The sequence below is a fragment of the Paroedura picta genome, chromosome 14, assembly GCF_049243985.1.
Source record: "Paroedura picta isolate Pp20150507F chromosome 14, Ppicta_v3.0, whole genome shotgun sequence".
In the NCBI taxonomy this organism is placed as follows: domain Eukaryota; kingdom Metazoa; phylum Chordata; class Lepidosauria; order Squamata; family Gekkonidae; genus Paroedura; species Paroedura picta.
In genome coordinates, this window is record NC_135382.1 from 31,209,314 (window position 1) to 31,233,825 (window position 24,512).

At 46.0% G+C, this 24,512-nt stretch overlaps 1 protein-coding gene across 7 annotated transcripts in view; it reads left to right on the plus strand.

The window, feature by feature from the left end:
- Positions 1–24,512, plus strand: part of ANKRD27 (ankyrin repeat domain 27) — a 59,082-nt gene that overhangs the window by 18,419 nt on the left and 16,151 nt on the right. For 6 of the 7 annotated variants that reach the window (XM_077310584.1, XM_077310588.1, XM_077310583.1 and 3 more), the window contains 15 exons: positions 2,955–3,093; positions 4,578–4,688; positions 5,330–5,486; positions 5,784–5,938; positions 6,732–6,791; positions 7,729–7,782; positions 8,711–8,776; positions 9,255–9,331; positions 9,787–9,908; positions 11,164–11,242; positions 12,229–12,361; positions 19,624–19,716; positions 20,058–20,185; positions 21,572–21,654; positions 23,404–23,519. In XM_077310584.1, the coding sequence (XP_077166699.1) occupies positions 2,992–3,093; positions 4,578–4,688; positions 5,330–5,486; positions 5,784–5,938; positions 6,732–6,791; positions 7,729–7,782; positions 8,711–8,776; positions 9,255–9,331; positions 9,787–9,908; positions 11,164–11,242; positions 12,229–12,361; positions 19,624–19,716; positions 20,058–20,185; positions 21,572–21,654; positions 23,404–23,519 (1,536 nt within the window). In that variant the 5' untranslated portion in view covers positions 2,955–2,991. The remainder of the gene's footprint in view (positions 1–2,954; positions 3,094–4,577; positions 4,689–5,329; positions 5,487–5,783; positions 5,939–6,731; positions 6,792–7,728; positions 7,783–8,710; positions 8,777–9,254; positions 9,332–9,786; positions 9,909–11,163; positions 11,243–12,228; positions 12,362–19,623; positions 19,717–20,057; positions 20,186–21,571; positions 21,655–23,403; positions 23,520–24,512) is intronic. The other variant, XM_077310590.1, reaches the window with a different exon arrangement.

A 24,512-nucleotide genomic window follows, 5' to 3' on the forward strand; every position in this document is an offset into this window, starting at 1 on the left:
GATAAGCCGGTATTATGTGGTCTATGAAACTTTCCCCTTGCATTTAGAAAGGTGGCTAGGCTGGAAATCTGCCTAGTATGGTGCCCCTGCTTTTGGGGAAGGGGTGGGGAAGGGAGTTCACATAGGAGGAGGAAGTCCCATGAAAGCAGTAGTTCTCAACCTTTCTAATACTGCAACTCTTTAATATAGTTCCTCCTGTTGTGGTGACCCCCAACTATAAAATTATGCAAGTGTTCTTTCACAGAAATTAAACAGAAACTGACCAATTGCATGAAGATCCATTGTTCATGATTATATAGAAATTGTTTTTTTTTCCCTGGGTTTCTCAGTTCAGTTCTGCCTCTTGTCCCACCATGCTGATTTCGCTCTTTTCAGCTGCTCCAGACAGACCAACGCTCTAGCTCGACCTACCCCGCAAGGCTGCTGTGTGGATGGCACCCCCCCCCCCCACCAAGTTGCTTGCCCTGCTGCGACCCCTGTGAAATGATCGTTCGACCCCCCAAAGGGGTCCCGACTCCCAGGTTGAGAACCACTGCATTAAAGGATTTCCATTTCTACTCCTATTTTGAAGCAGAGCTCTTCCAGAACAGTAGTCTAGCATGACTATTTCTTCATCAAAATGTATATTTTGGCTCTCATAACACTTGCTGTGTCAGCATGAGCTAGTCATTATGTCTCAGCCTAACCTGCCTTGCAGAGCTGTTCTAAAGAGAGTTGGGGTAGCTGCTTGACAAAATGTGAATGTGAAAATGAAAGAAGTATAGCCAGGGCAGCCATGGGGCTAAATTTGTTCTTCCCCAAGCTTTCCTGTTAAGCAACGAGGTAGTTGTCTATTTGAAACTTTCCTACCCATGCCGAGTCTCTTTCTGTGCAGATGCATAAGCTTCAGGTTTCTGTCTACCAACCCAAGAACCCTATCCAGGGCCAATTCTGCACACAAGGGATAATGCACTTCCAATGTGTTTTAGAAGTAGATTTTCCTGTTCTGCATAGGAAAATCCAGCTGCAGAAGCACACTGAAAGTGCACTATCCTACATGTGCAGAATGAGATTTGCAGCTGAAATGTCCAGAAAGCAAACCAAGAGGAATAAAGTGCTAAGTGGTCCCAGGAGCCGAGGGGTGGCTCGGCTCAGCTCCAGCCTGCTCTTGTTCTGTTACTGCTGAACGGCTGAGAGCTAGTTTACTTGGGATGTGTAATCCCACATGCTGGGAAGTGGAATAAAATTACTACAGCAAACTTTCCCTCTCTCCCTCCCATCAAAAATTGCCATCTGTCTTAACAGTGATCTCAAATCACCGTGTTCTGGGACGGATTTTGCATTATCATCTTGTACGCCGGGAGCCAATAGGATTACAGATGCTACACTTAACTTAAATGGTAGTCTCCAGAAGTGTATGCGTGCTTCAAAGCCAACTATTGGGGTTTCCTCTTCACCAAGTGTTAATGTTCAGGTGTCAATCTTTTCTGCTGCGGATAACTTGATGCTTGATTCATGGAACATCTTACCTAGGAATACATTTAGGATTGAGGCGCTGAATTGATACGTGTGCCAGTGTGCAGTTGTAGGACCATAGCACTTCTCTGAGAGCCAGTGTGGTGCAGTGGTTAAGAGCCGTGGTCTCTGATCTGGAGAACCGGGTTTGATTTGCCTCTCTTCCGCATGCAAGCGGCTGAGTGATCTTGGGCTAGTCACAGTTCTCTCTCAAGGCTGTCCTTGTAGTGTAGTTGTTGATGGGGATGGGGAAAGAAGAAAAACAGCCCCTTTAGGGCAGGGTAAGTCAACCTGTGGTCCTCCAGATGTTCATGGACTACAATTCCCATGAGCCCCTGCCAGCAAACGCTGGCAGGGGCTCATGGGAATTGTAGTCCATGAACATCTGGAGGACCACAGGTGGACTACCCCTGCATTAGGGGTTGTTGAGGGTTGTGCAGGTGCAGCAGAGAAGAGCAGGATGGTTGCTAGCAGAGCAACTCTATGGTAATGAAGTGTGTGGAGGCTATTCTAACCCGCTGCTGCTGTGCTTGCGGTAGTATTGAGTGTGTTTTCATTAGGAATGGGCAGAGACCTCACTTTGCATTTCTGTTTGTGACTAAACCACGAACTGATGCGAGCCAGGAGATCAGTTCGCAAACCAAGCCTGTGTGTAGCCATTTGTGACCCATACTTTTGATGGGGAGCAGAAAGCAGGGAGTTAAATGGCTCAGAGCAGAAGGCAAGGTTCTCACTATGAAAAATGGCGGGGAGCAGAAAGCAAGGGGTTACACGCCTCAGATTCTCTGTTCTTTCACTTGCTCTTTTCTGTGCCTGGCAGAAATGTCTTCAGGCTTTTGCGCCAACAGCTGGGATGGTGAGAGCAGCTTCATAATCCGCTGGTTTAGGGATCAATGTCTTGGGTGTGAGTTACATTAGTCCTGGCAACTATCCTTCTCTCGCAAAACAGTTGCATTGCATTATTTGGGAGGTTTCCTGTATTTTGAAACTGTCGATGTGCAATTGAGAAGCTCTTTGGGAATCTAGCGACATGAGAGAAAAAAAGGAGTTCTTGCTTCCAGCTACTAACAGCCCTATCTTGTGGCTGAAAGTATGCTTTTGATTTAAATTGCTTTTGAAAATGGAAAGCAGGGTGGACAAAATTCATACTATGGGTATGTCCTGTTTCCAGTCAGTGGGTCTTTTGGAAGGCTGATTCTCAACTGCTGGTGAGAATTTTTACATTGTCAAATCTGGACAGTAGATCCTAGCTAATTCTAGAACAAAGCGCTGGGTGTATTCAGTGAGGTTTGCCACTGAATGGGTTTTACGGTCACAAGACTTGCCTTATGAGAAGCAGCAGGATAGCGGCTTAGAGATCAAGATGTTTTGAAATAATTGTCTGTTTTCCTGACATGCAATTTTGGTTTTTTTTTTTTGCGGGGGTGAAAGTGAAAATAACCCTTTCCCCTTCCATTCAGGAAGTCTCTGCTTCAGGGTACTTGAAGTCTGGCCCACATGGCTGTGTATGATGAAGACCTCCTGAAGAATCCTTTTTATCTCGCTCTTCAGAAACGGCGTCCTGATCTCTGCAGGAAAGTGGCTGAAGTGCATGGAATCGTAAGTAAAGCCCTGGGCGGAGTTTCTGCACACTCCCGAAAGTAAGGATTGCATGTTCTTTGGGGCAATTTGAACACGGAACTAAATACCCCTTCCCTATGGGGGCTGTCTTTGTACAGAGTCACATCCGTACGCCATTGCTGGAGACAACTGGCAGATGCATTGCATGGGCACTGTATGCAGTCGCTTCTGGTGCAACCCAGAATTGTTGGCATTACATTGGGGCAATGCTCTAGCACGCAGCCCAAAAGTCTGAAGTTTCTGGACAGCTCTTGGAGCATTGCCCTGGTGCAATGCTGATACTTCTAGGTCTCACCAGAAGTTATGAAGATTCTCCTCCCCCCCCCATCTTTTTGATGTCTCGCTTCTGTCCACTCACCAGGTGAGTATTGGTGGGCATCACCAATAATTGCCAAGATAAGCCCAGCCACTGAGGTGGCATGTCCTGTGTTGAACCACTGCATGTAGGCTACCAGGTAGCTTTATGGTTTTCCACTGTGTGAAGCCTTAACAATCTCTGTTGTACAAGGCCAGTATATTTGCAACTGCTCTGGCCTTCAGTAGTTAAGCAGGTTTCTCCCAAGGAAAATGCCTCTTTGGTCTTTACACCCAGTTTGGGGAACTCCCTCTTGAGCTATGGCTCATGGTTGCAAGACTCGGTGACATACATGAAAGTGCAGGGCAGCAGATCCCATGAATCCTGTGAAGCTTTTATGGCTCAGTGCTAGATTGGGTGCTTTAACTGCGAAAGATTACGGCTTCAAATCCCCAGTTAAGAGACTTCTGCAAATGGGGAAACACTGCCCTATGACAGTACCGTAGAGCTGGTGTTTAGTGTGATCTGTGCTAACCGACTAGCTGGACCAATGGGTGTAATTTAACATAATTTAACATATAAAATGTTTTTCCAGGTGACTTTTAAAAAATATCCAGCCCCATTCTGTCCTGTACATTCATCCTTTTGGCGGGTTAGGATTTCTGGAAGGGGGATTGATGTCCAGGAATCCATTTAGCACATGTTAATGATGTCTCTTCAGTTGGTGCTGAGAACTACCAAGGATTTTTATGCTGCTTTTTTCAACTATTATCATAGCTATCGCTTTCATGGTGGAGGGTGGTGCTAATTATTTTACTGTTTTCTGTGAACTCTTTGAACTTCTTAAGGGAGGAAGACACACTCAAATCTTTATGATAACTCTAGATTGCATCTCTTCTCTGCCATTGGCCCTTTTGTGACGGGGCCAAAGAATTAAGATGCGAAGCGATGGTTTGTTTTGGAAGCTATTGTGCAATGCATCACGATGTGCGCATACATTCTGGTCTAGTAGTGACGGAGGCAAACATTTAGCAGGTAACTGGTATGCTAAGACGTGGCTTAGATTTCGCAGCTGTTGGAGTGCGTTTTCTCTTAATCGTGTGCCCTAGCAATAGATGAGTCTGGGTTGGAATACACTCCCCTGATTGTGTTTTTACTGCTTCTTTAGATCCTGGTTCCATGCAAAGGAAGCCTTTCAAGTAGTATCCTCTCCTCTTGCCAGTTCGACTCCTACGTCCTCCAACCATCAGAAGAGAACTTCCAGACTTTGAATGGGAAGGTACATAGTGGTTAAATACACCATTATAATGAATCTTTTACCGACCGTGGCAGCTTCTTAAACCCCAGTTGGTCTGATGTGACCTCACGAACGTCAGTGAATAAATGGAGGATCCCCAGCAAGGTGCCTGAGGGTGCTATGGGCACTCTGCCACCTTTCCTGGGGCCCACCAGATATTTCTAGAATGCAGGTAGGGCTTTTGCTTGGCAAAGTTTTCTCTTTGGCCACTGGAGCCCTAATTGGCTATGCAGATTTTTTTTCGCAGGTTTTTCTCTGGCAGCTGCTGCCACCACAGCAAAAGGGTCTTCGCTGTGGTAGCCGGTTTGTGGCTGTGACCACAACACTGTGTCAGAATTTCAGAGCTGCCCACAGACTTAGAGAGATTGAGAATCCTTGGAATAAATGAACTGTAGATAGCATTCAGGTATAATAACTGGGATCCTCAGGAGGACATCTAACAATTCCTATCCCTTTCGTTAAACATTGCGAGATATTCTCTACAATGCCATGTTGATAACATTTTTGCTGCGTTTACGTCTAGATTACTTCATTGGACAAGGTTTACGTTTAAGCTCTGGCCGTACCTTTTTCTTGGTATACAGAGACCTTAAAATGCTCTTTCTTGACCATTTTCCCTGTAGGAACTTTCCATCCAAGGAAACTTGATTGTGCTCGGGGCTGGCTTTAATCACCGTCGCTCAGTCCCTGTTCTGTTTGAGGAAACTTTCTACAATGAGCAAGAGGAGAGCTTTAGTATCTTATGCGTTGCTCATTCTCTAGAGAAAAATGAAAGTGTAGGTGAGTAGCCATACTTGCATCTTGGTCACCTGCTTCCCCCTTCAGTCTTCTACTTTTTATAGTCTGCTTGAGAGACCTGATCAGGGAGGCCTAGAAACACCTTGTGAACCAGGGGGATGATGGGTATGGGCTTCTCATAGGAAGCTTCACTTTCAGAGACCAGGAGAAGTTTTTCCCTCTAATTCCTTCCAACAGTCCATTGATACAAGAATCCTTAAAACTGCCTCTTGTGTTGTCGGGCTTGCATAATTCCGAAGGTGGTTAGTAATTTTTCTGCACGCTGTTTTTCTGTTTCAGAAGAATCCTTGACACCATCAAATTCTTACTCCCTGAAAACTATTGAAGACGTTAAGGAGTTCTTGGGAAAGCACACGGAGAAGTTTGACAAAGCGATTGCATCTTTCCACAGGACTTTCAAGGAGCACGACAGGAAAAGTCTGCGGCACTACATAGTCAGTATTTCAGCGTCTGGTTTTGCTTGGATCCTATGGCTTTTTTTTTCTCCCCTGGCTGATGTAATAGTGACTATGAAGCTTGTTCAGATTCTAGGGAGCTGGTATGGTATAGTAGCTACAGTCTAGGACTGGAGAGAGCTGTGTTCAAATCCTAACTTGGCTACAAAGCTCATTGTCACACTGGGACAGATTTCCTCTCTCAACCTAACCTTCCTCATGGAGAGGGTGTTGTGAGCATAAGTTTTAGGATGGAAACGTACTATGTGATATTCTTAAGCTCTTATTTCATTTATAACCCACTTTTTCCAGCTCTCAAAGTGGGTGACATCAGTTTCCTCTCCATTTAATTTTCACAACAACCTTGTGAGGTAGGTTAGGCTGAGGCTGGCCCAAGGCTTACCCAGCAAACTTTCATGGCAGGATGGGATTTAAACCTAGGTCTCTTGGATCCTAGTCTGACATGCTAACCCATACACCCCGCTGGCTCTCACTCTAGGTGGAGAACTTTCTCCATCAAAAAAAAAAACCTAGCACCAATATGGATCAAGCACCAATTTTTGTTTTTAAATCACTGCAAATAAATAAACTCCATGGCCATGTGAACTAAAATATTTTAAGCTGGAGATCAGAATCTGTGGTTTCTCAAGGAATGTGCCACTAGTCCACCCAGTTCAAGTGTCAGGTTTATTCTGTTTCCTTCTGCTGTATCCTTGATAATGTTGTTAATTTGTCAATGCTTCCTCTTGATAAGTGTGTTGATAAGAGAACTCCGTGCTCTTTCCCCTTTCAGGATTCTGTAAATGCACTGTACACCAAATGCATCCAGCAGCTGCTGAGAGACTCCCACCATGTGAGTGTTGATTTATGTATTTGATTTATTTATTATATATATTTCTTTACCACCCTCTCTTGCGGCTCAGGGTGGTTTACACAAAATGTAGGGATAATACAGCGCAATTCATAACATCAGGTAAACAACAAGAACAGCCGATTGCATAACTGAAGACAACAAGCACTACAACATTTCCCATGACAACATTAACTTGCTAATCATGATCCCATAAGTTGATTAGTCTGGGGTTCAGATCATGGGGAGGGGTTTCTGGGGGCCCAGCAGATGCTGTTGGATCAGTTGGCCTCAAATGCCTGGCGGAAGAGCTCCCTTTTGCAGGCCCTGCGGAACTGTGGTGGTTCAGTTACATACATACAACTAGCTGCTTGCCTCTTTCTTAGACAGAGTGTGCTCAATGTTTCTTTTCCCTCTTCCATATTTAGCGGATGCTTGCCTCTTTCTTAGACAGAGTGTGCTCAATGTTTCTTTTCCATCTTCTGTATTTAGCGGATGCTTGCCTCTTTCTTAGACAGAGTGTGCTCAATGTTTCTTTTCCCTCTTCCGTATTTAGCGGATGCTTGCCTCTTTCTTAGACAGAGTGTGCTCAATGTTTCTTTTCCATCTTCTGTATTTAGCAGATGCTTGCCTCTTTCTTAGACAGAGTGTGCTCAATGTTTCTTTTCCCTCTTCCGTATTTAGCGGATGCTTGCCTCTTTCTTAGACAGAGTGTGCTCAATGTTTCTTTTCCATCTTCTGTATTTAGCGGATGCTTGCCTCTTTCTTAGACAGAGTGTGCTCAATGTTTCTTTTCCATCTTCTGTATTTAGCGGATGCTTGCCTCTTTCTTAGACAGAGTGTGCTCAATGTTTCTTTTCCATCTTCTGTATTTAGCGGATGCTTGCCTCTTTCTTAGACAGAGTGTGCTCAATGTTTCTTTTCCCTCTTCCATATTTAGCGGATGCTTGCGAAGCAGGAACATCAGATGAATCTGATGAAGCAAGCTGTGGAGGTAGGTGGAAATTGCTGTTTTTTTGGGTGGAAATATTACCATTACTTACCTTAAGAGCGTTTGCAGCTCCTGCCGTCTTGGATTAAGCAAGCTTTTACAGCCAAGGTTTTGTTTTTTTTAAACCACCTTCTTTTCTAAGTGATCTTGAGGGGCTTGCTGCACCTTGGCTTGATATACATCGAGATGGGAAGAGAGCCAATATGGCCCTGAACTTCCGACTTGAAGGGTGGGGTTACATATTGTTGCAAGTGTCATCCTGATGTTTATGTGTTCTAGCTAATTAGTATAGAGCAGGCATTCTCAACCAGGGTTTCGTTATGGCCCTGGAAGGGTTTCCCAAATGGGTGGGATTATAATTAATTTTTTATATATTAAAAAATTGTTAAACATTGGTCGGGTGATATGACCATGTATAGTCATGTTGACCTTCTCCCCTCTCCCAAAATGGTCAATGATGAGCCTGGCGGGGGTAGGATGGGGAGGGACCCTGGGTGGGCATGTAGACAGTTATGCTTCCCAATTATTTCTGCTTGATTGCACCACTTCTGGGGTTTCTCAAAGCCTGGTGAATGTTTCAGAGGTTTATCAATGGTAAAAAAGTTGAGAGAGGCTATGCAAATTATAGTAGACCTTAGTATCACTGATTGGTTAATCAATATATTGAGTATGCATACCTGATTGAAGTCATGTAGACCAATACATTTTTTAGGTGCAATTCCCTGTGTGTGTGTTCTAGGACAGTTGGAAAACAAGCCAAAATGGAGTAGTTAGAAATAACTAGGCTGCTTATTCTTTTTATCCTGATGTGCCCCTTTTTCTAATTCTTTGAGTAAACTTTTTATAGCCTCTAAACACATATGTCTGCATGAGCCTTTAATTTTAATTCCAGCAGCTATCTAACCTTTTATTGATGTATGCTTCCCCCCAGATGTATGTCCACCACTCTCTTTATGATCTGATCTTTAAATACGTGGGAACCATTGAGGCGAGCGAGGTAGGTGTTTTCCCCCAGTTGTTGCCCCGAGAGGGCTGTCCTCAGTCATCTTGCATTTTCTAGTACTAGAAGATAAAACTTCACTTCGTCTTGTGGTACTGAAAGGAATACTCGAGTCCAGGAAGGGGGGTGGCTTTTCCTTTTTTAAACCTTTGCCCAAGTAGTATTGTGAGCCTCAACAGTCCAGGCTAGGCTGAGCTTGGAAGCAGAGCCAGGATCACCAAGAAAGTCTGGGATCGCTCTGCAGAGGCAGGCAACAGGAAACCATCTTGGTTCTTCTCTGGCCTCGAAGACCTTCTAAGGTTGAACTTCATGGGGTCTCTGTGAGTCAGCTGGGACTCAACAGAGCTACCTTTTGCTACTCTGAGCGTTTCCACCTTAGAGAATTTGGGAAAATATACAGAAAGTCCCCAGGGGGTGCCCAGGAAAGCTGCTTCTTGCTGCTGCGTAAAACGGCTTCCTCTTCTTCCTTTGCTAGGATGCAGCTTTCAACAAGATCACGAGAAGCTTGCAGGATCTGCAGCAGAAGGATCTTGGCGTCAAGCCTGAATTCAGGTGAGATGAGACTTGCCCGCCTCCTTCACGGGCTTTCCCATCCAACCCAGATTGCCTGGGAAATAGCTGGGGCTTGGGCCAGGGCAGCTAGCCAGATCTAGGTTCTCTTTCAAAGAGATTCCAGATATTGTCGTGTTGCTATAAACTTTGTGTTCCATTCTCGTGGACAAACCTTCTAGTCTGGAGACCACTTTTAGCTTGGTTGCAAACTCAGGACTGCCCCCACGGTCTGGAACAGGGGCAGTCAAACTGCGGCCCTCCAGATGTCCATGGACTACAATTCCCATGAGCCCCTGCCAGCAAATGCTGGCAGGGGCTCATGGGAATTGTAGTCCATGGACATCTGGAGGGCTGCAGTTTGACTGCCCCTGGGGTGTCGAATAAGCAGACCTCTGATGGCTGTACTATCTGAGCATTACACAAATTTTTGACTCTTTTGACAACCCCCTTTCCAGCTTCAACATACCCCGTGCCAAGCGAGAGCTGGGCCAGCTGAATAAGTGTACCTCTCCCCAACAGAAGCTCCTCTGTCTGCGAAAAGTGGTACAGATCATCATGCAGTCGCCGAGTCAAAGAGGTTGGTAACCATGACGATGAAGCAGGACCTGATCTCCTCTCTGCACACTTCTCAGAAATGGACCGCTTGGAGGCTTCTTGCCTGTTGTCACTTGAGATTGCCTTGAACCAACAGCACCTTAAATATTTGGCGAGGCAGAGGGCAGTGCTTGCATTGAGATAGAAAGTGTCAACTGTGGATAGCCGTAGAAGGGCTGCACCTGGCGCTGGCTAATCCAGAATTTAGCTGCCTCTGAGGAAGCGCTGCAGAGACACTTAAAATAAAAAGGAACAGGATTGATGAAACTGGGAGTAATTAGCTGTGTCCCACAAACATTCGTCTGCTGATTAAATATACTTTGTTTGGATAAAGTGAGAAAGAAAAAGTAATGTTTTGTCTTTAACTGCATCCTCTTTTGGGCAGGATGGGGAATGCCTCTGAAATGGAGTCTTTTGTACCATTTGTTTTTAAAAAAATCTCAATTAAGATGAGGCCTAACTTTCAAATTTCCAATTAGCTAAGCATTGCTACTTATAAGGAACAACGCCATATATAGGGAGAATATTTGCCCAAATCCTGTGACTGCTCATCGTGGTGAAGGAAGTCCCCTCCTCCCTGGCTGTTACAAGACTTTTACTGCAGCTCTTTGGACTTCTGAGGAGGGATGAGCACAAACTGGAAAATTCTGGTTTCGTTTGGGGTGTTCTTGAGCCAAACAGCTGAACCCAGGCCACCCAATCCCGCCTGAAATTAGCTGGTCCAGTTCAGGCTGGTCTGTTTTGCTTCTGCAACAGCAAAATGGAAGCAAAATGCAGTCATTTTGAGCTGACAGCAGGGCCGTGCCAAATTTTTTAGTTCGCCCGTTGGCAGAAGAATCTGATAAGAACTATTTTTAGTATTGACATGCCCGATAAGATAAATGTTAATACACTTTTATACCATTTAAGAAAGGAAATAACTTAGCAGAATTAGGAGGGTGGGAGAACACTGGTCAGTACTAAAGAAATGACTTTGCCAAATTGAATTCAGCACTCCCTCGCTTGCTAACAGAAGCGGTCCTTGTTGCCCATAGCAAGTGGACTCTGGATGCAGTCTTCCTTATTGCTGAACCCAACTGACACCATGCAGAAGGTTATTTCTGAGGTTCCTCCTGTTGCATAAAACAGCTTGAAGCTGAGGCTGTGATATTTGACTTGTACTTCAAAATGCTTTGTCCTAATGCAGGGAGGCTGGTTCATAAATGTAATTCGTGTTCTTGTATGGTGAATCTTTTCAGTTAACATGGAGACCATGTGTGCTGATGACCTCCTCTCGGTCTTGCTGTATTTGCTTGTGAAAACAGAGATTCCAAATTGGTACGTAGCCCATGCTTCTGTTCTCCATAAAATGACGCTGCCATTAAATGTTGGTAGGTGAGCAGACTTTGGACATCTTCTCTCCTCTGCCCATCAGCTAGGCCAGGGGTAGTCAAACTGCGGCCCTCCAGATGTCCATGGACTACAATTCCCAGGAACCCCTGCCAGAGAATGCTGGCAGGGGCTCCTGGGAATTGTAGTCCATGGACATCTGGAGGGCTGCAGTTTGACTACCCCTGAGCTAGGGCCAGGAAAGATCTGTCTTATCCCTTTCTGTAAAACAGACTTGGTATAGGCCTCTGTAACTAGAGCTCTTCTTTTTTAACTGTCATATTGAAACAGCAGTGTGCAAGAGAAACCTGGACATGTGAACAACATGCTTGTGGCAGGTACCAAGCCATGAGTCTGGTCAGCTCCATTTAGCTTTAAAATGGAGTAAAGATATAAATTTGTGTCTTGAAAGGCTCTGAGTAACTGTCTTCATTATCATCTGTGCATGTCGATGGAAATACTAGATAATGACTTAATATACAGACAGTAACGTTTGGTGTTGAAAAGAATTGTAATTATTTGCTTCCTGCAGTTTTCTAGGGGTGCCATTTCAGGGTTGGGGGGCAGGTGGAAAAATGCACAAAAATGCACAATATGCAGAGCTTACCCTGGATTTCTGCAAGGCAATGGGGCTTTCTTGGCTCTGTTTGGGGGGATATATAATCACACCCAATGAACTCAGAATCTGAGAGGTATCCCTTCCCGGTGGTCTTGAAATGGTACCCTGGAAAGCCATTAGCTGCTGGTTAACCTGTGTCTGAGAGCCAATGTTTGTCAAATTTTAACTTGCTGTAGAAGCTTTACTGGATTCTACAGTTCATCGTAGGAGGTAGGGCCAAATTCAGGTACGAATGCAAATATGACTTATTTTTTAGCAGATCTCTCCATTAAAAAAAGACATATATTTTAGAGCTTATGTTATTTTGTCTACTTAGGATGGCAAACCTGAGTTACATCAAGAACTTCAGGTTTTGCAGCTCGGCAAAGGATGAACTGGGGTACTGTCTGACCTCTGTGGAGGCTGCAATAGAATACATCCGTCAAGGAAATCTTTCTGACAGGCCAGCGGTAAGTGACGTTTTAATAGCAGCATTGCTCAAGTCCCTGTATGCAGGCCTGCAGTGATTGGCTGATTGCCAGATGACGGTAGGATTGTCATGGGCCCTAGTTAGAGAGCACCTCAGAACAGCTAACTCACAGTTTTACAATTTTTACAGTAGCTTTGTTATTAGCCTGCTCACACCGCTTTATGGTCTTAACCCAAAACAGTAAGTCCTAAATTCTTGAGAGGCTCTTTAAAGACCAACGTCAACCTTTTTCTCTGCAGTGGAACTGCAACACATCAGAAAGTTAGCTTTATTTGGGATTTATTATAAGATCTGTAGTTGGCAGGATTCCCTGGATACCCCAGACTTGCCCTATCTTCCCAGATCTCAGAAGGTAAGCAGGGCCAGTCCAGGCTAGTAATCAGAAAGGAGTCCCACCAAGGAAGTACAGAGCTGCTATGCAGAGACAGGTAATTGCAAACGACCGTGCCTTGCATTGAAAACTCTTAAGGTTGCTGTTGTAGAAGACTTTGCTGATGAGGCCATAAAGGATTTGTTTATATAAAAATATCACTACTCATTCCAGAATTCTGGGAGTAGCCAGCTGAGCTAAAGAACTTCCGATGAATCTGTAAAGAATTTTCTGAGGATCACTTGCGGGGAGGGGAGGAAGCAGTGTGGTCCAAAATAACAGCAGACTCTTTAGGGGCTTTTGTAGTAAATCTGTAAGCAATAAGCTCCAACTTTGCTAGATATATCTGACCTCCATAGTGAGCGAAACCACTGTCAGTATGGCGGATTTCCTTTTCTAGCTGAAGTGCTTGTTAAGCCACTTGACGAATAATTCAAAAATGCCTGGCTGGCAGGCTGGTGATAGTAAAAGCTGCTTCTGGAGATCGGCATTAGGAAAGAAGCCTGACCATATTAGTAGATGCTATTTTTGGCTATTTTCAGCCAGTGGGCTCCTGCTTGTGGTTCTTTGCTCTTGTTGACGCTGACAGCTGAAGTGCCAGGGCAAATGAAGCCCCAGAAGGACAACCTGGCCATCAGCACCAGAGAAGATGAAGACATCAGCAAGGCTGTCTTCTGGCCCTGACATTGGCGCAGGCTGGGAAATGAGCCAACTATTTTGGCTCCACTTCGTTCAGGGTGATTGAAGTTGACGGGTGGGGGAAGAGCGGTCCCTGAGCATGTTGTTGACTGGAAATGTGTCATGGTCAAAAGGGAGTTCCTGCATCTTTTCCGGAGCTTCTGCGACCTTACCTGATGCTCCTCCTGGCTGGGGGGCCAACAGCTGTGCTGCGCAATGCCCGAGCAGCCAGTACCGGTGTGTGGCGGGGTGATGGCCCCGCAACCAGCCAGGCTGCTGTGGACATTGGCAGCCGGGCTGACGGCCTCACAGCCGTTCGGCCTGCTGTGTGCACTGGTGGCCGGGTCAATCGGCGGCTGAGGCAGAGCACTGTGGGAATGCCTTCCTTGGCAGCTATCCAGCGGCTGAGGCGGGTGCTCCAGGGGCTGGCCCAATCCGGGAGCGTGGCTGTGCTTGGATTGGCCCGTGCAGGCAGAAGCACAGGCCGGACATGTCCCGGACAGAGCTCCGCCCACAATGGCTCTTTAGAAATATTAGGAGCCACTAATGGTTAGGATTTTTCAATTTGGCAATGCTGGCTTGGGGCAGCTTTTCAGCATCATTAAATAAAACAGAATACATAAAAACATGCAGTTAAAAACGACAATGAACAATTATGTCATCTGTTTAGGCAAACCTCAGAGCATCTTGGGTTTTCTTTGAGGGGAGTATCCCTATTGAAGGAACCCAGATGATGTTAACTATCCATCCAGTGATCACTCTGGAGTGGGTGGGGAGGCGAAGGGCCCTGTCCATTTAACCCTTTGCCACCTGAGACTCTTCTTACTATTTATTTATTATATTTATATACCACCCTCCCCTGTGGCTCAGGGCAGTTTACTTGGGTGGGTGGTGCTGGCAGGGAGGCGTGGCCAGGTGGCATCACTTCCTGGTACCCTGAAGCCTGAAAAAATATTCCATGGCAATCCTTCATGGTCAAAAGGTTAAAGCCTGGATTAGAGTGTTAGACCAGGATGTGGGAGAACTAGATTTGAATCCCAACTCTGTTAGGTGACCCTTGGACCAACTCCCACATGCTCAGCCCCACCTACGGCACAGGGGTTTTTGTGAGGATAAAACGGAGTAGGGGAGAAGGCTGGTAAGCCACTCTGAGTCTCCAAAGCAGAGTACAAGTATAAGACTTGTGCTCCCGTTGAAAGATCTTGAAGCACAAGAAGCTCTTTAATATATCTGAAGCTGTCTGCTTTGAGAGAACAAGCACATGCCTGCTTGAGTGTTAAAATTCTGCAGAAGTTTTAAAATCAGTATAGCTTCTCAGGCTAAGCCTGATGGCTAGGAAACTTTTCTGGAGTTTCTACCCTTCCACCACTAGGTGCTCCTGCCCTGACCCGGAGGCCGAAGGACGTGCCCATGTTAGCCCCATGAAATCTTCAGTTGACCAACGTCACAGAAATGGAATTTGGATGCTTTGATTTTTCTGCAGCCTGGAGCGCTTGATACGGGTGGAAGTCTTCATTGTGGGAAAAGGGTGCCCTCTTCTGTGAATCCACACCTCCAAAACCTTATTGCCTTTTAAATTTGTATTTTTTACAGAATTTTCACTTTGCTTTCCAGTGGTGAATTTTTTAAAGCAAACATGTACCACTTGGTCCTAATTTTTAGGGAGGGGGTCCCTATTGTAAATCTTAATACCAGATTGTTAAAAAAAAAAAAGTGTTGGTGTCCCAAAATAGAAACAAAAAAGTTTTTTTCAGTCTTCTGTCTGCTGGAGCTTTGAAGATTTGTTGATCTCTTGCTGTCAGAAAAGTTCAGGACAGAAGTAGCGTGGTCTATAATAAATTCCCGTCTTCTTGTAAAATGCATAAACTTGGATGACAAATGACATTGTATCTTTCCCTCTCAAGTAAAGCTCATTTGAACAAAAAAGGTGCTCCTTCTGTCTTAAGTCATTGGTCTACTTTATATTGTTGACCAGGCTGAGAATCTGTAGTTTTTGTTATTTGTTTTAGTCTTCTGACATAGTCTGCTTTCAGTTTTGGATAATCCTCCCATAATAGGACTGTACAACGACCATATAAATACAGAATTGTCAGGTACGGGGGAGCCAGGAGCATAGGTGCAAGCTAAGCACAACATTTACGCATCTTCACGTGAGACCCACCTACCTGCAGTCTCTGTGATAAGAAACTCTGCTTCTCTAACATTCCCAATGAACATGTCATGTGAGCATCGCTTCTGCCTGTGCAGTCATTTCAGTATTTCACTTTACATGATACCCAGCATCCCCTTGTTGAGGGATGCCCTACCCCAAGGAGCCAGGTAACGCTAGACAAAACAGGCTCTCTGCTGCTCAAATTCAGCATGACGAATGGACATGCCAAACAGAACAGAGGTTTCCCTACCTGAACAAGCTTTTCTCAAGGCTTAAGTTAGCCATGATGGTGACACACCTGTGTTTAAAATTACACTTGCCCATATTTATTCACGAAGGGAGGGGGGGGGACAAAGTTTGAAAGAGCCTGCTGGTGTTCAGGGTTCACGAAGGGAGGGGGGGGAACAAAGTTTGAAAGAGCCTGCTGGTGTTCAGGGTTCATCCGCCTCAATGTATTTTTTTACCAAAAGCTTAGCTGACAAAATTGCCTAGAGACGCTGTGTATGCATTTCACTTCACATACTGCTAGCTGTTTAAACAGAAAATGCGCCCCACCTCTTTTATCTATGCTAGAGAGAAGATGAGTTTGGACTCAGCTCTTCTGCTGTCACAGTGACATTTAACTTTCTGGGGCTCTCCTGGTTTTTAATTAGGTCAGTTGCTTTGTAAATGAAGTCCTAGCAGAGTCTGACTAGTAGTTCTGTGTGCTTTCCTGGGGAGACCTGGGAAAATATACCCATTTGACGACAGATTAAATAAAAGATACAAGAAGGTACTCATTGAATCAGTGAAAACCTATTTAACTGTACTCTCTTCCTTCTAATGTTTTCTTAGGGAGGTTTAACTGTATAGCCATAAAGCAATACTTTCAGCCAGACAAGTTAGCCCAAGAAAGAACTGTTAGTTGTGTGACTCAACAAGATGCAGAATTAATTTTAGCCTACAAGCCCATCTTTTAAAGCAAGCTGCAATAGGTCCCCTAGTGCAGGGGTAGTCAACCTGTGGTCCTCCAGATGTCCATGGACTACAATTCCCATGTGCCCCCTGCCAGTGTTTGCTGGCAGGGGCTCATGGGAATTGTAGTCCATGAACATCTGGAGGACCACAGGTTGACTACCCCTGCTCTAGTGGCCTCTTTTGTTTCTGAGTGGCTTTAAAGCCATTTATAAGCCTACTTATATTGAAGAGGTACATCTCCTTGTCTGAACATGTGCTCCGAACTGTGCATATGTGCCATGCCATTCAGTGGTATGGATGGTGTCTAGTCAATCATTTGAAGAATGTGCTATGTACCCAGTAAAAAAGGGAGTTCTGACATAGGATGGGGTGCATAATCGCAAAATGGCTGCTGTAGGAGGTACAGCCAGTTCGTGAGTGGCTTACTGTAGGAAGCAGAGACAACCACCAAATGTGGGAGAGAGAGTTTAGAGAGAGCTATATATAGTACCTCTGTTTCCCAGGATGCCTTTTAATCTGCACAGCCCATCAAAAGGAATTCTTCATCACAAGGTGAGGCTGTGTGAAAACTGCATCCCATGAGGACAAATTTACACCTGCACCGAGGGCGGAGAAGGTTAAGGTAGTTTCAGGCCTAGGCAATTTCACACCACTGCCTATGTGGACTTTAAAGTGGTATAGTCCTCTGGTAAGGACTGAACTGCCTCTTTTTCATTACAATTAGACGGGCTTGCAGGTATAATTTGGCAACACGTGCTTTACAGAGGTCACTTGCCCTAAACGGCTGCACAAAGCAATGTAAAGCTTATATGCTATGTCCTGGAGTCTGTTCTGTTACTTCCAAGAACGAAAAACATTCCTTTTTCTCTTATTCCTTCATATATTTATGCAGCCCTATCAGAAATTTGACCCAGAGATATGTGTTCAAGGGCAGAGTGCTTTAGATCAAAGTCTGTCTCCCCCCACCTCTGCACGCACACTCACACCCTGCAAGCATCTGCTATCAAGTTTGGGTACTGCTTTATTTAGAACACATTTTTGGCCTGTGAACTAATAAAAGGAAGTCTTAAAAGATGGCAGTGTAACGAAAGTGCAAGACGAAGAGAATCGCAGCATGAAACTTATCACTTTGAAAACTGACACAGTGAAATCATAACCATGGACTAGGGCTCTCCCCCCTTCAATTTCTTTGGCTCTAAGTTAACAACCAAAGTTGGGATTTTGTGCGTGTGTTATGTGCCGTCAGGTAGCTTCTGACTTACGGCGACCCTACGAATTAAAGTTCTCCAAAATGCCTTGCTGTTCACATCCTTGTTCTGGCCTCCTTATGGCCAGAGGTGCTGAGCCTCAATTATTACAAGGGCAGGATCTGAAATAAACGTTCCTTTGTTGAGTTATTATTATTATTAGGGGCCAAGTATGTTGCATTCAGGAATACAACGGGTGCTAGATTGGGGGGGGGGGGTTGGAAGAACACTTCAGACAGCCTCCCAGCGCCTGGAAAGTCTGCAGGCAGCTGTTAGGGAATTCACTGGCAGGGGCAGCTCTCAAGAAACAGGGATCTGCAGCCTCCGAGCCTCGGAGGAAAGTGGAAGGAGGAGGGGGTGGTCGGGGGTGGTCGGGGGTGGGGGACGAAAGGCTATTGGCTGGCTGCTGGACAGACAAGCAAGCCGATTGGAGCAGAGGCACTCAGGGGAGCTGAATGCCACTTAAGCCGTGAGACACTCTCCTCCTCCAAGGCCTATATATAGTGGAACAGATTGTTATTACTTATCTCAGAGTTGAGCCATGAGTGCCATAAAATGTAATGCCGGGGGCTGCAGGTATAAGCTTTATAAATGACAGGCAAAACACTTGAAACAACATTTCTTACTCAAAATGCAAACAAGAGCAACTCCTCCTTAGGCGTGAAAGGAGAAGATTTACGGAGGGATCCACAAAAGCCCCAGTAAATATACTTAACCATGTGGAGGACTAGGGTCATCTTCCTTGCAAATATATAAGGTAGTTTTTCAGGACAACCCTGTGGGGTGGTCCAGGCTGAGTGAGTGGGGTCCTGGCTCAGAAGGAATGGGGAAGGTCTGAACTTGGCTCTCCCAGATCCCCTCGTGCATTTCTCACAGAAGCAGTGGGGCTGAGAGGAAGTCCAGACAGAGAGGCTGTTTCCAAAACCTTCAAGGGCTGCTTTGTGCCCTCCCACGGACTCCTTTTCCTTCATGGATGAGAACAGGTAGGGGAGAGAAGGGAGGATGCTGTTCCCCACCCCCCTTGACACTCACACTGGCTCCACAGGTGTTCAGATGGGAAGTGGGGACATGGGTGCCTCTTTTCCCCTTTGTTCCCCCACTTGCTTCCAAGGCCGTGATGACTCGTGCACAAGACAGACCAGTTGCCGGCCCTTATCTTGTTCTCTCCCTGCTGGCCCCATCCTTTTCTCTGCCTCCTCGCAATTTACTTTCTTCATTTGTATAATGCTTCTTCACAATAGGAATTACTGTGTTTAATCCTCACAACAACCCTGTCAGGTAGGTTAGTCTGAGAGTGTATGGCTGCGACTGACTAATATCACCCAGCGAACATCCGTGGCAGAGTGGGGGTTTAAGCCTGGGTCTCCCTTCCAGTCACTACACTGGCTCTGCTCTGCTCCTGCTGCTGTCCTTCTTTGCACATTAAAGCTGCATCCTTACCTGGGAGTAAACGCTATTGAACTTAATAGGATCTACTTTGAAGAAGAAGAGTTGGTTCTTATATGCCGCTTTTCTCTATTCAAAGCAGCTTACAATCCCCTTCCCTTTCCTCTCCCCACAACAGACACCCTGTGAGGTGGGTGAGGCTGAGGGAGCCCTGATATCACTGCTCAGTCAGAACAGCTTTATCAGTACTGTGACAAGCCCAAGGTCACCTAGCTGGATACATGTGGGGGAGCACGGAATCAAACCCGGCTTGCCAGATTAGAAGTCCACACTCCTAACCACTACACCAAGCTGGCTCTAAGTAGGCATGCTTAGGGTTGTTTCCACTGATGTGCAAACAAGCACATACCTACTGAATATTTTTGATTTAGACGTGCTTCTTTCTCTTCTAGGGGTCGGAAGGGTTTAGCGAGAAGCTGTTCTTGAGGCAAAGAATGAATTTGCTCTCCCAGATGTCCACCACACCAATAGACTGCCTGTTTCAGGTACGAATCACTCACCTATTGCACCAGCCCTGTAACCTTCCTTGGAAAATTTGGAACCCCAATGAGTCCAAGCAGTTCTGTGGATCTTTTGGTTGGGCTGCTCTCCTCTTGCTCTCCTCCCAAGCCCCGCCCCAGTCTCTCTACTCTAGTTTTGCCCTAGCGCAGGGGTAGTCAAACTGCGGCCCTCCAGATGTCCATGGACTACAATTCCCAGAAGCCCCTGCCAGCGAAGGCATTCGCTGGCAGGGGCTTCTGGGAATTGTAGTCCATGGACATCTGGAGGGCCGCAGTTTGACTACCCCTGCCCTAGCGGTTGTCTAACTCTTTTGCTTCCTTTGTAGCACATTGCTTCTGGCAACCAGGATGAAGTGGAGCGCTTATTGAGCCAAGGGGACAGCGATAAGGACACCGTGCAAAAAATGTGCCACCCACTCTGTTTTTGTCACAAGTGTGAAAAACTGGTTTCTGGGTAAGGGGCCGCCTTTTTGGTCTGTGTTTCTCTGCCTAGAATTCCCAAAGGACTTGCAAAGTATAACCGAGAACCGATGCAGGAAGAAGTTGCCTCTTTCTGTAGTGCTGGAGATGGGCGGGGTGGGGGAAGATACCGGGTTCAAATAAGGATTGTGTGGCTCTGTGGGAGGCAGAAATTTTGAGCCTGTCTGGGACAGGCTGATGGAAAGAAAGCAAAAAAGAGGCGCGACCCGTGCAAGAAAGCACACAATGTACTGAGCACCGGGAGCCACAAAACAGAAAAGAAAAAGGCCATTGTGCTTAACCGTGTAGAAGCCAATGGTTATTACACGCGGTGCAAACAATCCCAGTAAAACGCACCGATCTCCAACTGTTCGGATAACACAAACATTGCGAGCAACCCCTTGTGGCCAGTAAAGATGAAGAATAGCCGCGCCAGTGGGGAGAACGGTGATTAAAATGAAGGTTTATTCGGAGGCAACGATAAACAAACAAATGCTGTGAATCCTAAACGAATGAGCCGCCCCTGTGCAAATTACTCTGCCGCACCAGGCAGCCACTTCGCTTGCTATTGAGGGCTAAACTAGACATTACGTGTCACACAGGATCATCATGAGGATTTGTGGGCAGATGGCTGCTGTGAGTTCCCCGTGGGAACGCAATTTTGTAGTGTCCCAGGGGCTGGATTCAGGTTGGGAGCACAGTGTAGGGGGAGCAGAGGCTTCATCCTCCCCCCTCAGGCTATTTCCCCAACCTGAAATGGCCCAGACTCAGGGTAGTCAAACTGCGGCCCTCCAGATGTCCATGGACTACAATTCCCATGATCCCCTGCCAGCATTTGCTGGCAGGGGCTCCTGAGAATTGTAGTCCATGGACATCTGGAGGGCCGCAGTTTGACTACCCCTGGCCCAGAGGGTGTTATTTGCCTCTTTGGGAGGGGCTGCAAATACACTGGAATGGACAGCTTCCCCCCCCCCCACTTACAGGGTAGTTACACCCCTGAGCCCATTGGGGGTTAGGAAAACGTTGGTGGGAGGAGACTGAAGCCTAATTTCCCCCTTGCACTCTTATCCTGATCCGAATTGGGATCCTTGCGGCGCTTCAGAACCAAGATCCCTCTAGAGCAGGGATAGTCAAACTGCGGCCCTCCAGATGTCCATGGACTACAATTCCCACGAGCAAATGCTGGCAGGGGGCTCCTGGGAATTGTAGTCCATAGACATCTGGAGGGCCGCAGTTTGACTACCCCTGCTCTAGAGACTTGTAGTTGCGGTCCTGCTGCAAATCTCCGCAGCGGCCACGTGTTACGCACAGCAACTAGTTTGGGGCTTGGATACAATACCCCAATAATCCCGATAGCTAATAATGTCTTCTTTATTTTAAGGAAGCTGAATGATCCATCCATTGTCACGCCTTTTTCGAGAGATGACCGGGGGTTCACTCCACTCCATATAGCTGCTATATGTGGTAAGCAGAGCACATTGGTTATCAATGCAAGCAGGTTCTCAAACTTCCTCCCTGCTTTAGGCAATGCTTTCCATGCAGGAGAGAACTATCCATGGTTACTAGTCACGGCAAGCAAAGGGAAGGTTGAAATTTATAAGCAGTGACCCCTGAAGCCCAGTGCTTGGAGGAGGTGGATTGTGGGGAGGCCTTAGACTCTGTGTCCTTGTTTGCCCACCTTCCAGGATAACTGTTTGGTCTTGCTGGGAAATAGGCTGTTGGATTAGATTGGCCTTTCTATCTGTCTGTCTGTCTGTCTGTCTGTCTGTCTGTCTGTCTGTCTGTCTGTCTGTCTGTCTGTCTGTCTGTCTGTCTCTCTCTCTCTCTCTCTCTCTCTATCTCTCTCTCTCTCTCTCTCTCTCTCTCTCTCTCTCTCTCTCTCTCTCTCTCTCTCTCTCTCTCTCTCTCTCTCTCTCTCTCTCTCTCTCTCTCTCTCTCTATCTATCTATCTATCTATCTATCTATCTATCTATCTATCTATCTATCTATCTATCTATCTATCTATCTATCTATCTATCTATCTATCTATCTATCTATCTATCTATCTATCTATCTATCTATCTATCTATCTATCTATCTATCTATCTATCTATCTATCTATCTATCTATCTATCTATCTATCTATCTATCTATCTATCTATCTATCTATCTATCTATCTATCTATCTATCTATCTATCTATCTATCTATCTATCTATCTATCTATCTATCTATCTATCTATCTATCTATCTATCTATCTATCTATCTATCTATCTATCTATCTATCTATCTATCTATCTATCTATCTATCTATCTCTTATATACCGCCTTCCCCAAAGGCTCAGGGCGGTGTACATGTAACGGAAACAATACAGATAATACACAGTGATAACGGCAAGCAACACAGTTTACCATTGAGAAACCCCTGAAGCATTCTTCAGGCTTCGAGAAACCCCCGAAGTGCTGTGATCAAGCAGAATATGGTTGGGAAGCAGAGCTGTGGACATGCCCACATGGCGGCCCTCCTCTTATCACCCCCTCCAGGCCCATCATTAGACATTTTGGGACAGGGTGGGTGGGTCAACATGACCATATGTGGTCATATCACCTGATAAATGTTTTGAGACTCCTTTGGGTAGAGAAAAGCGACATATAAGAATCAACTCTCCTTCTCCTTCTCCTTCTCCTTCTCCTTCTCCTATTCCTTCTCCTTCTCCTATTCCTTCTCCTTCTTCCTGGACCTGCTGAGCCTTGTGAATGAGAAAACATCTCTGGAGTCCTCCACAATCCTTTCCACTGCATTAAGCGTGCAGCCACCGCATCCGTCCTCTGTGTGTCAATCACACCGTTGCTCTCCCAATTGCAAGCAAGCCCATTATTCCGGGGCTTTCTTAATCACTGTGGCTTCTCACAGACCCTGGAGAGGGTTGGTATTTCTGCCCACCTCCACTTGACGGCTGGCGTTCATTCTTAGTTGGCTCCCTCCAGAGACCGTTTCTATTCACTTACGGTGGGTAGGAAACTCCCGGCTGAGCTGTGACCTGAAATAAGCGACTGAAAATCGGGGAATGCTTACCACCGTGGAGTGAATCCGAAAGATAACGACCGCATCACTTCCATAAAGGAAGAAGGAATAGATTGTTAAGCTCACAGTTTGCCATGGGAATAGGAGGCTGTTTTTTAACCTCCTGCGGTGTTGCCATTTTGATTCTAACAAGCATCTCTTTTTCACAGGGCAAGCCTCATTAATTGACTTGTTAGTCTCCAAAGGAGCTGTTGTCAACGCCACAGATTACCACGGATCGACGCCGCTTCACCTTGCCTGCCAGAAAGGCTATCAGAGCGTTACTGTAAGGACCAGCAGATTAACGGGAGATTTTTTTACAGGACTCCAGGTTTTGGTTTTTGAAAGATCCAGACGATAGCTGTGCTCCTTCCCGTTGAATTGTGCTTGCAGATCGAAAGCAAAAGCTTCTCTTAGGGGCTTGTTTATCTTGCTCTTGACACAACTGAGCGACAGCCTCTTCAGCTTTATTGAACGGGGGTTCCTGCTGGGTTCTGAATCGAGCAAACAGCGAGCCAATTTAGAACTCTTTATGGCACGGAACACCTCATGCTAGTGGTATGGAAGAAAACAGAAATGGAGGGAAAAAACCTCTTCTGTATTTGGATTTCAGTACAGAAGTCTCAAGTCTCCTTGCAAGTTGACTTAGAATCATAGAGCTGGAAGGGACCTCCTGGGTCATCTAGTACAGCCCCCTGCACTATGCAGGACACCCACAACCCTGTCGCTCATCCACTGTAACCTGCCACCCCCTTGAACCTTCGCAGAATCAGCCTCTCCATCAGTTGCCCCAAGGTGGAACTATTTCCACCTTGGGGCAACTGTGGAGAAGGCCCTGTTATGCTGTTGCTATTCTAACACCGAAGAGCCTCTTGTGGCGCAGAGTGGTAAGGCAGCAGATATGCAGTCTGAAAGCTCTGCCCATGAGGCTGGGAGTTCGATCCCAGCAGCCGGCTCAAGGTTGACTCAGCCTTCCATCCTTCCGAGGTCGGTAAAATGAGTACCCAGCTTGCTGGGGGGTAAACGGTAATGACTGGGGAAGGCACTGGCAAACCACCCCATATTGAGTCTGCCAAGAAAATGCTAGAGGGTGTCACCCCAAGGGTCAGACATGACCTGGTGCTTGCACAGGGGGATACCTTTACCTTTACCTTTATTCTAACACCGTTAGAGCTCTCCGATGCATCCTCTAATACACATGGAGAGGTGATGTATGCAGGACCCAGACTTTGAAGGGTCATTGAATGTGCACCTGAGTTAGGATGCTCTCCTTGGCCAT